This window comes from Coptis chinensis, chromosome 7 (assembly GCF_015680905.1).
Source record: "Coptis chinensis isolate HL-2020 chromosome 7, ASM1568090v1, whole genome shotgun sequence".
NCBI lineage: Eukaryota > Viridiplantae > Streptophyta > Magnoliopsida > Ranunculales > Ranunculaceae > Coptis > Coptis chinensis.
The window spans coordinates 71,272,341-71,287,304 of NC_141462.1; the positions used below are offsets into that span (position 1 = coordinate 71,272,341).

Sequence of the window (14,964 nt, forward strand, 5' to 3'; positions counted from 1 at the left end):
AATATTTGGGTCGGGACTATCCGGAGGTGTCAAGCGAGAACTACATGAGGGAGATTGCGGGGAGCCATTCGGGCGGGAGAAACGGCGACACATCGGGATTCTGATACGGGGGTATTTCTGGCCCCACATGAAGAGGGATGCCGTGGAATTTGCTAAAAGGTGTGACAAATGTCAGAGATTTGCACAGTTGATATTCGCCCCTGCTGAACCCCTTCACAATGTCTCAAGTCCGTGGCCTTTTGCCATGTGGGCAATGGATATAGTGGGACCGCTGCCCATGGCCAGTGGTAAAAGGAGGTTCATGCTCGCGGCCACAGATTATTTCACAAAATGGATTGAAGTCGTACCCCTGCAGCAGGTGAAGGAAGCGCAAGTCATCGAGTTTTTATGGTAGAATATTATCTGCAGGTTTGGGTTGTCGTACGCCATCATAGCAGACAATGTAACTCAGTTTATGGGAGCAAAGGTGGCCAGGTTCTTGCAAACCTACAAGGTAAGACAGGGGTTCTCGGCCCCTTACAACTCCGAAGGCAACGGACAGGCAGAGTCCTCCAACAAGACCATCATGAACAACCTAAAGAGGAAGTTGGAGGATAAGAAGGGGGCGTGGGCCGACAAGCTTAATCATATATTATGGGCCTACCAGACCACACCTCAGTCGTCCACACAAGAGACCCCATTTTAATTGGCTTATGGGGTGGAGGCCGTGATCCCGTTGGAGATGGTGGCAGCTACAATGCGAACAAAGGTCGTAGAGGAGGGTTCAAACTGGAGAATCTTAGCAACAGATCTGAATCTAGCAGAGGAGAGAAGAGACTTTGCCTGTATAAGGCTGGAGGAGTACCACCGGAGGTTGCAAAAACAGTACAACAGGAGGGTCAAGCAAAGGCAGTTCCACATAGGTGACCTGGTGCTCCGCCGAGTGACACCTAGTACCAGGAAAGAGAAAGATGGAAAGCTAGGTCCAAACTGGGAGAGACCTTATACGGTGGTGGATATTGAAGGGGCGGGCACCTGCAAATTGTAGACACAGGAAGGCAAACTGATAGAGAAGTCATGGAATGTAAGAATGTTAAAAAAAATTCACACTTGAATGTAATGGAAATCTATTGCCTGGATCTGGCACTGTATGTAAATATATAATGCAACACTTTTGAGAAGAAATCATCGTTTATAGAGGTAGGAGTCCAAAATAACTACGAGACGTGAAATGCCAACGAGACCGCGGAAGGTTGATCCCTTCGCTAACACAAGTTCAGGATTGGACCTAGGGCAAGGCGAGTCCCTAATGGCTTTTTGGAAGCTATGAAGCCCGCGGAGCGGGAAAAAGGTGCAAATAGTACGTGGGGCATAGACCCCAAGGATGGAGAGAGACAGCAAAGGGGATGAGCCCTTCGCTAATACGAGGCTAGAGATGAGCCCGGGGCAAGATGAGTTGCCTCAAGGGACTTACTGAGACTGCAGAACTGTGGAGTGGGATGAGCCCTCTGCAGGGGAGCAGTGCAAATCGCATATGGGACATGAAGTCCCAGTGTAGAGAGAGACAGCGGAGGGGAGGAGCCCTTCGCTGATAAAGGGATAGAGTCTGCAGAGCGGGGTGAGCCCTTCGCGGATTAGGGATACTAACACCACATGGGGCATGAGGCCCAAACATGGAGAGAGATAGAAGGGAATTGGAGTCCTTTGCAGATATACTCAACCATCATAAAATCAACGAGAGGAACGAGCCCATCACTAATACAAGGAACTAGTCGTTGAGCATGGAGGCTGGCTTAAAGTTGGTGGAGCAGCCAAACATCGAGAAAAAGACAGGGCAAGAGTTACATTGGAGTAAGGTAAAGAGACCAAACCACAAAGGAAGATATGATAGATATGCCAAGCAAAATCAAACATCACACATGAAAGAGATTAATATTCAAACATAAACACAACAATTGTACTGCAATCAGTGGCCTAGATGGGATAAAATGACTTATTACAAAAAAGTGCTCAAGACATAAAGTATTTTTAGCGCTTCTCAGAGGGAGAGTCGGCGGCAAGTAGGACATCAGAAGCTTCTTCAGAAGGTGCGGTGGTGGTTGCGGCAGTAAGGTTCTCCAGGGTCTCGGTAGGGGTCTCTTCGGTAGCCGCAATAGGGTTGGAAATCTCTTTATACACTGGGGAGCAGGGAAGGGTATCGGTGGCAGCCACTTCTTCCTGGGCGTCTTTGGAGGGGGCCGCTGCTGGGGTGTAGGGCTTTTTAGGCAGGAGCCGCCCTTCCTAGGTGAAGCGGGCAAGCTCTTCCTGGATCTTCTTGGTTACTCTTTTGTCAGCAAGAAGCTTGAAGCGTTCGCGAAGAATAGCCATATCATCTTGATGTTGCTGAAATAAGGTGGCGGTAACATCTTTCTGTTCTTGAGAGAGGGTGTCTGATAAGAGCCCAAAACTATAGTTTTAACCCCTTAATAATACTACTTTTAGACCAATTATGTGAGTAATAAATAAGAGTTAATGTTAATTACGTGCTTTTATGTATTCCAGACATGGAACTCAATTATGTGTAGAAATGTGCCACTTTGGTGATATAAAAGAGCAAAGGGTTAGTTGCTAAGAAGTTATGTGATAAAGGCCAAGATTTAAGGAGACAAAGCCTTTATGAAGCCCGGTCAAAAGCTGAAAAGTCAACACGGGCAGAAACAGTGCACAAGTCAGCAGAACTTCTGAAGACCATATCTTTGAACTCAGGCCTCGGATTTGGGCCTACCTTACGTCAAAACGACCGGCTCAGAAAGAGCTTTTCAATGGTCCAATCCTTAACCCAATTAGAGGAGCATAAGTGGACAAAAAGTCTACTGAAGTTAAAGCCAGCTGAAACGGGCTCTGTGGACTGAAGAAATTAGGCTTTGGGCTTGATTTTTTGGCCCAAAACATGAGACCTCAGCCCATGCATGAAATTGTGGATCTTGTCTCCTTCTTTACATAAAACAAAACTTAGCTCTGAAGAAAGATATAGTTAGATAGCTTAGAATATAAAGTAGCCATTAGAATAGCTTGTAGATCTAGTTTTTGAATTTCAATTAGTTAATTAGTTAGTTTCATACATTATTTTAGATTAGTTATTTGGGAATGATTGTTCTTCATTGATTAGATAAATAAAATAGTAGTTCTTGATCATTTCGATTTTGCCATTTAAATTTGTAGATCTAAGTTCAATTCTTGTTGTTATTCCATTCTTAGTATTAATTAGATTTGAAGTATTGTTAGTTAAAATTAGTAAAGTTCAAATTTTTATATTATGTCTAGTTTTAATTCAATGGGAAATGATAGTTTGATGAATCAAGGCTAAACCTCTATTAGAGGGGTTTGATGAAGCCTTGATGAAAACTTGATTGTGTAGTATAGAATCGTTGTAAGAATCTATTTCACTCTAGAAGGTCGTTGATTCTCCATGAGAATGGGTGGATGACCTCACATACTAGTTATGAATTGGTAGAAATGCCATGTATAATTAGGGATTAGAACGACCAATTCTTACCGTGAGAGCGTAAGAATTGGCTTACAACAAATATATGCTAGTTTATTAAGTTGGATTCAAGGTGGAATCAAATTCCCTTAATTCTTTATCTAGATTCAACTCTTAGCAATTTGTCATTTCGTTATTCGTAGCTTGTTATTTGAATTCACATCGTAGTATAAATTCCACCATTACTCTCATTAAACTTTGGATAGACTCGACAATTTGTAGAAAACTTGAATGCTAAAGGACTAGGAGTGGAACGAATCTTCTATTCCAACTCTACGTCAATAGATTCGAGAGTAGAAAACAAATATCTTTGATAAGTAACAGTTTAGTTTATAGTTTTACTTGCGTTTAGAGTTTCATAGCTTTATTTGTAAGTAAGACTATCTTTTTATGTTTATCAGTGTTGAGGGCAGCTTGGTGTTGTTGGGCTAAAGCAGATAGGTTGAGCTGATGTTGTTCAAGGAGCATTTCCCGCTGGCGACTCAGACGGTCATTAACAGTATCCATATAGTGTTGGTGTGAAGATTCTGTGGACTGCAGTTCGTCCTGGGCCTTGAGTTTGGCTAAGTTAGCATTGGCTAGCTCAAATTGAAGCCCTGCGTAGGCGGCCTTTAGACCGGAAGGGCTGTTGACGTCTTTCTCCAAGGTAGCCAACTTGTTCTTGGTGCTGAGAAGACCACGGATCACGAAGGAAATGTCCAAGCTTACCTAGAAATAGAAATAGAGAGGTAAAAAAAGAAAGAGAGGGAGAGAGAGAGAAAGGGGCGTACCTGTGCCCAGTTAGTATAAAGAGAAGTGCGGTGGGTATCAAACGAACCCCCATCGGCATAGGCGATGTCCCTAGGCAAATGGGCGTTGTAAAACAGGGAGGAGGCTACCACCGCATTGTCTAGGGTGGAGTCAGATGTGGATACTCGGCGGTTGCGCACGTTGAAGATAGGACAAAAGTCTTCTGCAGGGGCCGATTCAGAAATCGGAGCTGCCGGTGGAATTGGTTCTTTGCCGGGTCGGCGGGCGCATGGAGAAGAGACTGTGGGTGGAAGTGACGAAGTGATGGGGGCAGGTGCTTCAGATTCAGAGGTCCGCGGAACTACAGGGACTGACCCTTCAGAGGCTAATGTCCGTTGTCTCTTGGATGGGGGTATTTCGATAGAAGCCACCGCCTCGGTTGGGGAAATCTCAGTTACCTCGTCATCCTCAGAGTTGCTGTCAAAAAGTTTCTGTTTATGGACATCCATGTCATCGGTGGGGGAGTTGGGAGAAGTATACTGGTCGTCCCAATTGGAAATGGAGCGGTAGGAGGGGATGCTTCGGGCGCGGAGGTGGCGGGAAAATCTCGAGATCTTAGGGATTGAAAGGAGGTGCGAGGACGACAGCGGTGGGAGGACGAAAGGTGGGATCTTTTTCGGGTAAGCGGGGAGGCTTTGGGTTTTCGCTCTTTGGGAGGGGGAGGGCAGTAAAAGGGAACTGAGAAGCCACAAAATGTTTGTAGACAGGGAATTTGCAACAACGGGGTGGCGGTGGTAGGGTGGATGCCTAGGTGACTGGCTTGAGCAGGACCGAGGTCACGGAGTCTTTGGAAAATGGGACAAGATATGCCAGAGTATAATTGGGATTTGGAGTCCGACCTCCAACCTACAACACAGGGAAAAACAGCGAGTTAGAGCATAATGGTAACAGTGCAATAAGAAAGAAGAGAAAGACAAGGTTACTCACCGCGGGGGATGAATGCAAGATGGTTAAGATGTAAATCAGAAGGAAGGTCCGCAGACAGAAATTGTCCTGATACATATAAAGGGTAATGGTGCCACACTTTGTCTGAGGAAGTAGTACGGAGCAAGAGGGGTAGCTTCTGAGGGCGTACACAAAAAGACTGATATCCCACACCGACGTCTTTGGTGCTTTTCTTAAGGAAGTATTGGGAAAAGATATCTCGGCTGGTGATTTTGGGCTTGCCGGTTCTATTGTATGCATTCATAGCATACATAGTCCTCCAAAAGTTTCATATGCCTTGGCAGTGGGGGATGTTGAAGTGATTGCACACCTTAACATCCAAGAGAGTGAGGGACAACCGTAGACCGGCAACAATTTGACCCACTGTAATCACGAGGTGACTGGGACGACGGGGAACTAGGTAAGGGTAGTGTGTGATGGATGGCACGTGCTCTAAAGTTATGTTGGTTGGAATGCCATAAGCAGCCCTAACGACACCTAAATTAGGGCAGCGACAACGTGAGGGTGGAGGTAGCAAAGAGGCTAGGTTGCCGGAGGTGGAGGGGGCCGCTATAGGGGCAGAGGGAGGCGGAGACGCTACTTGGGGTGAACGGGAAGTGGAAGAATCACCGGAGTTAGAGCCCGACATCGGAAAAACAGAGAGACAGACGCAGAGAATGGAAAGAATTTACTATTTAGCTTGAACAAAAATAAGCAAGGCCTAGAAAACGTACTGACGAAGACCAAAAAGGGAGTGTTTATGCTTGAGTAGAGAGCCTGTGTAGGAACCGCCGGAAAACCGAAGGAGCACACGCAAGCCGGAAACAGATAGAAAGAGAGCAAAAATGGAGGAGTAGTGGAAAGAGCAAAAATGGAGGAGTAGTGGAAAGAGGGAGAAGAAGGAAGTTTAAACAAAGGAAGGGCAAAGAGGTAATTATTGACATTGGGGAATTCGAGGAGTCGGGTAGACCGCCCAGCCAGATTGAGACACGTGGAAGCACGAGGTACGAGGGGCGACTGAAAATGCGCGTGATGAGTGCAATCCCATCACACGCAAATCGAGAAAAGGGAAACGTGCATAGTGAAAAGAGAGTAACCAGGAAAGTTCTCAACCCCGAATCCATTAACAAGACTGCAGAGTCGAGAAGGGGCATTTATAGTGGCATAGTGTTGGAAGTTGGACTGGGTCAGTGGCGCAGCAGATAGGACGCAACATAAGATGGAAAAGAGGGGAAGTATGAGATCAGTACTCTACGGAACCCTAGACCGCGACGTGGCATACGTACGGCAGGAAGGAGAGCCATGCAATGATGCGACAGATAGACAGCCTAGAAGGGGAGGAGAGGTATATAAAAAGAAGAGGTGGGATGAGAAAAGGGGAGGCCGCTAGGGTAAGGAAAGAGGGAGAACAGTGATAGAGAGAGAGAAAAAGAGAAAAAAGAGAGATTGTGTGAGGGAGAGATTTAGGGTCAATACAGTGGCTTTCATTAGCCATTTCTTTTCACATTTTTTTTTTTGTTATTTGTGTCTGTTTACCTCTTTCATTTTGGTGCTTAGTTAGGTGTCCTTCTACCTTTGATTAGTCATATGTTGTGTTTTGTATGTATTTTTTCATCTCTCTATGGTCTTGTCCAAATACTGTTGCATGTACATAACTATTATATAAGACATGTATTAGGGTATCTGGGATGTTGTTCATATATAAATTGTTTTCTTTTGATTCGAGAATTGGCTACTTGATTTAACTGGCATTTGCCAACATGGTTAAGTAGCCAGTTCCACGAAACAGTATATCTTTTAGTAGTTGGGTTTACGGCTGAGGTTTTAATATATTAAATAGAAATATATTATTTGATTTTCAGGTTATGATAGGTTTTAAATTTATGAAATGTTGAAAATACAGAGGAAAATGCGATATGAAGAGGTTGTTTTATATTTTAGTTCTAGTTTGGACTCGTGTGAGTCAAACCCGCTCACGTCTTGGTTTATTAGATTGTTGAATATTTGGATCGAACTCTTTTATCTGAATATTCAATTGTCTGAAAAATTGAGGCATGCCAATGCATATACTTCTTTGATATTAGTATTTTCAAAACCCTAGTATTTCATTATCTAATTTATTGCATGAATTCTTTTCAAATAACTTCTTTTTCTAAGGTTCCAACCTCTCCACCTTCTCAGGTAATTGCATTTATGTTTATATTCTGCCATGTAGGATCCATAAATTATGATTTTTTTTATATGTTGTCTTGTGTTTGTTGAAATCTTTGTTAAACATTGGAGTACATAAAAATGTTGACGATGTACCGTAATTGTTTATCAATTGTTTTTTGGCACGTAAACATAATGTGATGTGTGGGTCTTGCACATTATTCAAAATTTGTGAGTGTATGCATTTCACATTAACTAGGTTTAAAAGGTTGATTGTGAAAGAATGTGTGGATGTTAAACGCAAGGGCAGTACCAAGATATGCTTAGGCCTACATATGCACTTTTGCTATTTTTGAGGTATGAGAATAATAGCTTTATTTTTTAGTTCACTCTATTTGGCTAGGTCATTGGCAATTGACTATAAGATTGGATATCCATATCTTTTTGTATGGTGTGTGCTGTGAAAAGGTGTTTGGAAGCACACTCACCAGTAACTTAATAATAATAAGAAAGCTAGCTTGAACAGAGGGAGACAACCCTTGTTTGTGTCTAACATAGTAGTTCAGTAGGTAATTACTAATCATCAACCATTGAAAAAATAATCGGTAAAAAGGCTTATGGAAAATGTTCTCAGGAGGTTGCTTTTACAAAATCCTGTCGGGACTTTTCCTATCCTTGATTCGAAATTTTGTTTTTTGACTGTGAAGGGGTGGCAAACTTGTGCGCTTGCACTTCTGTATGTGTTGTGATTTTGTTTCTAAAACACGATCGAGGAAATTAATCAAATATATTGATGGAAATTGGTTTTCAGTTACATTTTCTTTCACAGTTACGTAATCGTGGTCATAGCTCTTACAATGCAAATAGTCCATGGAATTATGCTCTTACAAATGACTGGAGGTCCTTTATTTTTCCCAGGTGAATGGATCACTCGCGTGAAGTGCAATCGTCTGGGAAACTTTATAACTTTTCTAGCGTGTGATTGTTTTTGAAACACAAGTACCGAAATGAACTGAACATAGTGATGGGAATTGGATTTCAGTTGCATTTTCTCTCTAATTGTTGTCTACTTGATTAATCATGGCCATTAGCTTTTCTTATTATTTAGGGTTATATTGACATACCCCTCCACCACTAGTTGAAATTAGGATTACCCCCAATAATAATTGAAATTTGGATTCCTCCCCCAACTTGACAGTCAAAAGGAGTCAACCAACAGTGGCCGTCAGTTGACTAGTCAAGGATCATGAATTGTCCTAAATACCCTTTTTCTGTGGAAATTATGAAATCATGAATTGTCTCTGATTAGCGCCTAAACAACCCAATTACTTACGAACATACCAAAAAAAAAATTACCCAAAAAAATCGAAAAAAACAGAGAGTAAAAGATCCATTGCAAAATAAGGAAAGACGAAGCTAATCAAGAGTTGTTTTTACCAAAAATGAAGGTAATTTAGATAAAGTTTGTCACTTGATTAAATTTATCACTTTTGTTGAATATAGAGCTTGAATATATGAAGGTAATTATTGGGGCGTCCACTTAATCACTCACGATTTCAGCGTTAGGGCGTCCCCTTTCCATAGCATTGTTGAGTATTCTATTGTTGAGCATTGTTGAGATTCTATTGTTGAGAATTGTTAAGTATTGTTGAGATTCTATTGTTGAGTATGGTTGTTTGTACTACCTGTGCTTCTCGATGAATTTTTATCCATTTTTATGTGTTAATTCTCTTATGTTATTTTTTATTTTTATTTTTTGGGTTGAGGATTGTAGAACAAGGGTGAGAATTCTAGAAGGGGTGAGGAATATCCAGGTCATCTAATGTCTTGTGTGAGATTTGGATATAACAATATGGCTCGAGAAGAAGTGATGGTTGCTAGAGCCTATGTTGATGAGCATGGTGATGAAGTTTTACATGATGAAGTAATTACTCATGTGATGAAGTGGAGAGATGCAAAAGATGCTTCTTTGGTGGCTAGGGGACTTCCTACAGCATATCCAAAAGAAATTGAGGAGGAGCAGCTTATGCAGGAGTGTTGGGAATTTGAACAAGCTAGGTTAACTAGGGAGACAAGCTAATGTTCAACTCAACCTAGATTGGTGGTGCAAGCTCTAATATGTCCTCAGAGCTATGAAGATTTTAAGAATTCAATGAAGAAGAAAAAAAAAAAAAAATTGATGTTGGTCTTTATTTCTTGTGTTTTCTTTGGTCCTGATGTTGGGATATGTGAGATGAAGATACCCTGATGCATATGTTTGTGTTAAATTTTTATGTGAGATGAAGATACCCTAATGCATATGCTTGATGAATTTTTATGTGTTAAATGTTTATGTGTTATGATTTTTATGTTTGTACATATGCTATTGGACTATGACTAAATTGTTTTGTTCATAGGTTGAATGTCAGATTTGTGATGAAGTTGGACACTTAGCTACTGAGTGCCAATTTCTATACTCTCCATGTAAAGAAGCTACATGTGATGGTATCCGATTGTTGGGCATATCGCAAACAGCTCACAATCTAGGAAGGAAATACTTGAAGTGTCAGCATGCTACATGTCGAAGTTATTTGCAATGGTTGGATGAAGTTGTTTATGAAAAACTTTCTGGGATTGGATCAAGCACGTCAACAAACGAATGCTTTAAGTGTGGTCAGGCAGGCCATTGGATGGCCGATTGCCCTTGGGTAGACTGCGAATGCAATAGAAATGACTGTAGGGGAAGGAGGACTGTTAAGATTACGAAGTATGGATTAAATGTTGGGAAAAAATACTTGAAATGCAAAAGCTGTGGGGGATTTGAATGGCTTCGTGATGCAATATTGGCGGAGGCAAGAAAAAAGACAACCACTTTGGCTGCAGAACCCACTGTTATCCTAAAAATGACACTGTCAGAATTTTCTAAACTAAATATCAATGGATGAACATGGAATTTGGAATGCAAAACTCTGTCAACTTAATCTGTAACTTCTGTTAGAGTTTTAGCTTTGTAAGACTCGCTTTGTAATGGACATGTAATATGTTAGAGTTTTGTTGTTTGTTAGGGAGTTTGTTAGGCATGTAATCTGACAGAACTAAGCAAAACTATATGTTTCTACCTTTTGCCCTGCCATTTTTCTCTGCAGCTAGACTTTTGCAAGTTTTTGCATTGTGTCCCTCAACTTTGCATTTACTACATTTTCTCTTCTTCTTGTTCGGTTTCAAACCCTCGTCTTCATCTCTTCTTCTATTCTTTTTAGGTCTACCAATCCCCCTCACATATGGAGGTGGAAACACATATTTGTTTGGATCCTACAGAACAACAAAACCCAATTAGAAAAATATACATAATAAATTTACACAAATGCATAGTCAGTCGATAACAAATTAAACTTACTGGTTTAGGCCAGTCCTTGGGGTCAGGCATTGGCTTGCCATGTATGCTTGTTTGTATGTGGAAACCCAATAATAGGAACTGCAGTACTTTGTCTAATCCAGTCTCATAGGATATATCACTCTTACAACATGCACACAAACTACTCCAAAGAGTTGCCACCTAACACAACTACATTCATGATCTACCAGGTTCACAGTCCATCTATTTCCATAGAGATCTTTCACACATTGTAAGTCATTGATAGATTCAGCCAAATCATAATGTGGTATGTATTCAATCAATTCTGTAATTCTTTTAACCACCCAAGGTACTAAGCCATTGCTATCCCATTCCTTGACTTTCTCTCTCCTCTTATACAGAAATGACATCAACAAAATGTGGTAACTATCAACAAAAGACACTACTGGCTTATCCCTTAGTTCTAGTATCCATGAATTAAACGACTCGGAGAAATTGTTCGAGATATGTTCACACTTTGTAACATGACTAAAGTGTGACCTTGCCCAGGTCTCAACATTTTCCTTCAAAAACCAATCTTTAGCTTGACTACATTCAGTTCCCAATTTCTCCATAGCCCTCTCAAATCCAGTCTTCGTGTAACACTTGGCTGCACCCCAAACAAGCAATTCCAAATGTTGGGCTTTAAATTCCTTTTTGAAATTTTTGTACATATGTCGAAAGCAAAATCTATGCTCATTTCTAGGAAAAACAATTGGCACAGCCTCAACTAGTCCTTTTTGTCTATCAAACATGAAAGTTACAGCTTGTGGATGATCATTTATCTCATAGTGTTTCATTTTGTCCAAAAACATTATCCAACTATCCTTAGTCTCCGATCTAGTGATGAAAATAGCTATTGGAAACAAACCATTATTTCCATCCAAGCTAATCATGCTTAAACACTGTCCTCCATACTTCCCTTTTAAGAAACAACCATCTAATCCAATAATTGGTCTACAGGCATTCAGAAAACCATATAATGAAGCAGTGAAGCAAATACACAAGTCCTCAAATTCCAAACTATCTTCATTTCTAGTGTAAGTGGCAAGAGAGCCTGGGTTACTTTGCATTACCTGATCACATATCATTAAATCATATAACCCAAATTAATATGATCACATAAACTAAGTTGAACATAAACATGAACATAAAGTAAGTTGAAGCATATACCTGATCACATAGCACAAAAACCAGGTTGTAACTTTCACCATAATCACCATGAATTTGTGTTAAACATTTGATCCTTGCATGCCAAGCAGTCCAGTAGCTGATGGCAACATGGTATTTCTGTCTTACTTCATCTATTATATTCCGTGGTGTTGTTGACTTGTAGTGCACCTTCATATGGTCTTCCATTACTCTTGACACCTAATTGGCATCTGTCATACTGTTCTTATGATCTATATCAGCTGAACATGTGTGCACATTGAATAGTGTCTTCAACTTCATTATGAACCCATCATCCTTACGCCTCCAATAAGCTAACCATGGACATCCTATGCGTTTACATAAAGCTATAATCCTGTAAGACTCATCTTTAACTAAAAATGCTTCAAATCTGTTCCGTATGCAAATTGTCCTAATGTCATGTCGTAGAGCAGTAATGGTTGGCCACTCCATACCAAGCTTCAACTCAACTACTTCAGTCCTTGGCACCTCCATCTCTGGTTCAAAGTACACATTAGAAGTTTCAGCTTCAAAGTGGTAATATTCACCACCTGGTGGTATCTCAAACTCCCTTTCATCTTCAGATGAGTGTGAGCTATGGTAGCCCTCTTCAGGGTGAAGACCATCAATGATAATTGCCTTTCCCACTTGAACTGAAGGGTTTGCTGGTACAACCAATGGAACTCTCTCTCTCTCAAGATCATCATCCAGCTCATCCTCAAAACCAGTCGCCTTAAGTCTAGCCAATTTTGCCCAGAAGTTTTCCTCCTCTTCATCAATGATTACATTTTTTCCCTTGTCTTTCGAAGTCAACTTCTTACCTTTCTGATGCTTTCTCTTAACTTGTTTTGGTTTGGACGCCACCTTCGTAGGTTTTTTTTTACCTTTCTTCACAACCCTTCTTTTTATCTCCAAAAGAGTGATATCATCTCCCTCTTCAGCTTGGGACAGTTGAGAAAGTGCATTTGGTGTTGGTGTAGAAATTCTAGGAGTCATAACTAAAAAGTCATCAACACCACCGAGATCTAAGTCAGCATATATACGACAAAACCCATCTTTGCTAGGAGCCAACAAACCCCACATCTGTAACAGTTCACCATCAGTATTCACATACACCAATTTACCATTTGTAATGTAGGATAATTGCAAGCCAACAACCACTTGTAATAATTTAAGTATGTCTTTTGTGAAATCCATCATGTTCAACTCATCACCATCAACCTCACGCATCATCAGTGAATCCCACTCAGATTCGTAATGAGAATGACACACTTCTTTTGCATCAGGCGGTGGTTTAAAGCTTCCCCCAATATAAATAATCAAATCCTTTTTGTCAAATAACACCATCCTACACAAACATGGATAAATTACTTGAGAATTAGGAACGACACAAATACTGTAGTGTATAAAAGCTTAAAAATCTAATTTTTTTTAAAGAATGAGACAAATACTGTATAAATCCCTCTCATCATTTTATAACAAAGTAAAAAAGTAGTGAGGTTGACAAAGATTGAAGGAGATTACCTTTAAATCGAAGATTAGATATAGTGATGATGAAGGATCCACACAACAACTTCCAACACCACTAGATCTATACTTTAGACATTCAAAACCACAGCCAAAAGTGAAAATTACTTACAAAGCTCTCATTTTTATCTCAGTGCATAACAATGGCAGCACAACACCATTCTTCCCGCTTAAAACCACTGAATAGAGCAAGCTTTCATCAGACGTAAACTGCATGTCTAATTTTGAGTTGTAGGCTTGAGTTGTGGGCTTTGAACAGTGTCTAATTTTGAGTTTGGGCTTTGAGTTGTGGGCTTTGAACAGTGTCAATGGCAAATTTCATAATTTCCACAGAAAAAGGATATTTAGGACAATTCATGATCCTTGACTAGTCAACTGACGGCCACTGTCGGTTGACTCCTTTTGACTGTCAAGTTGGGGGGGAAATCCAAATTTCAATTATTATGGGGGGGTAATCCTAATTTCAACTAGTGGTGGGGGGTATGTCAATATAACTCTATTATTTATGAATGCATATATAGTCCATGGATTTAGACTTGTCCACACAAAATGACTGAAGGGCCCTTTATTTTTTCCCCAGGTGAATGGATCACTGGCTCGACGTGCTATCAAAGATTTAATGTCTAAAGGTTCTATCAGGATGATATCTTCTCATGCTAGCCAGCAGATCTACACTAGAGCCACCAACACTTAGTTCAGAATCTTGAGAGCTTGTTTGTTTCCATGTTAGAATGGATTGATAGATGGCTTTTGATCTGTTGTAATCTGGCTTACGTTCTGTTTCTTCATATTAGTTTCTTTGATTTGTTTATGATAAAAAATTCATGGGGGAAACTGCTCGTATTTCCTACATGTAGTGACATTCTAACTATCTTTGCACAGGTCTACACCTTGCTTGAAATTTTCTGATATTTGTTTTTTTTTGCATGTTGTGTCTCGCGTATACATTATTTGAGTTCTTGAATGGAGGAAAATCCACTTGGTTTCCTGAATAGTAAAATGTTTAGTTATTGCTTACATGGTTAAAGCAAGGCCCAAAATATCGAATTCGGTGAATATTTCGATGTATTCAAAAACCGATATATATATCGGATATATTGAAAATATCAGAGATATCTATTTTTTTGTTCACCAGTTAAAATTTTGTTTTGTATGTCGATATATCAAAAATATCATCGATTATATTGGAAATATTATCAATATATCGGTCAAAGTCAATAATATTTGGTCAAAGTCAATAATATTGGTCAATATCAATAATTTATATCGGATATATCGGTCGATATATATTATTATATCGGAAATTACAATATCGGGAAAAAAATAATTCAATATTCGGTTGAGATATATCGAATATATTTAGGTGGGTGTACCAAAAAAAAGATATATGGTTAAAATAATCACATGGTTTAGCCTGTTGATTTGACATCTCACTGACAAGGTTGAGGACCTGTTGATTATTTCAGCAGAGATGGTGTTTCGAGTTCGTCTACCCCGAGGATATCCTCATAGGGACGACATCCGATAC

At 40.2% G+C, this 14,964-nt stretch overlaps 1 protein-coding gene across 1 annotated transcript; it reads right to left on the reverse strand.

The window, feature by feature from the left end:
* Window positions 1-10,450: 10,450 nt before the first annotated feature.
* On the reverse strand, window positions 10,451-12,098 carry LOC147488689 (uncharacterized). Its single transcript, XM_086574457.1, has 3 exons — window positions 11,913-12,098; window positions 10,928-11,815; window positions 10,451-10,657 (listed from the first exon to the last, which is right to left on the reverse strand). Exons 1-3 carry the CDS (start codon window positions 12,096-12,098, stop codon window positions 10,451-10,453), a joined length of 1,281 nt encoding a protein of 426 aa, XP_086430583.1.
* Window positions 12,099-14,964: the final 2,866 nt, after the last annotated feature.

Bases quoted from the DNA above. Each gene is read 5' to 3' on its own strand.
- LOC147488689 (XM_086574457.1), bottom strand. From the start codon at position 12,098: ATGGAAGACCATATGAAGGTGCACTACAAGTCAACAACACCACGGAAT. The intron at 11,816-11,912 runs GTATATGCTTCA...ATATGTGATCAG, and splicing joins TTTTTGTGCTATGTGATCAG to GTAATGCAAAGTAACCCAGG. The intron at 10,658-10,927 runs GTAGATCATGAA...GTTGTTCTGTAG, and splicing joins ATAGATGGACTGTGAACCTG to GATCCAAACAAATATGTGTT.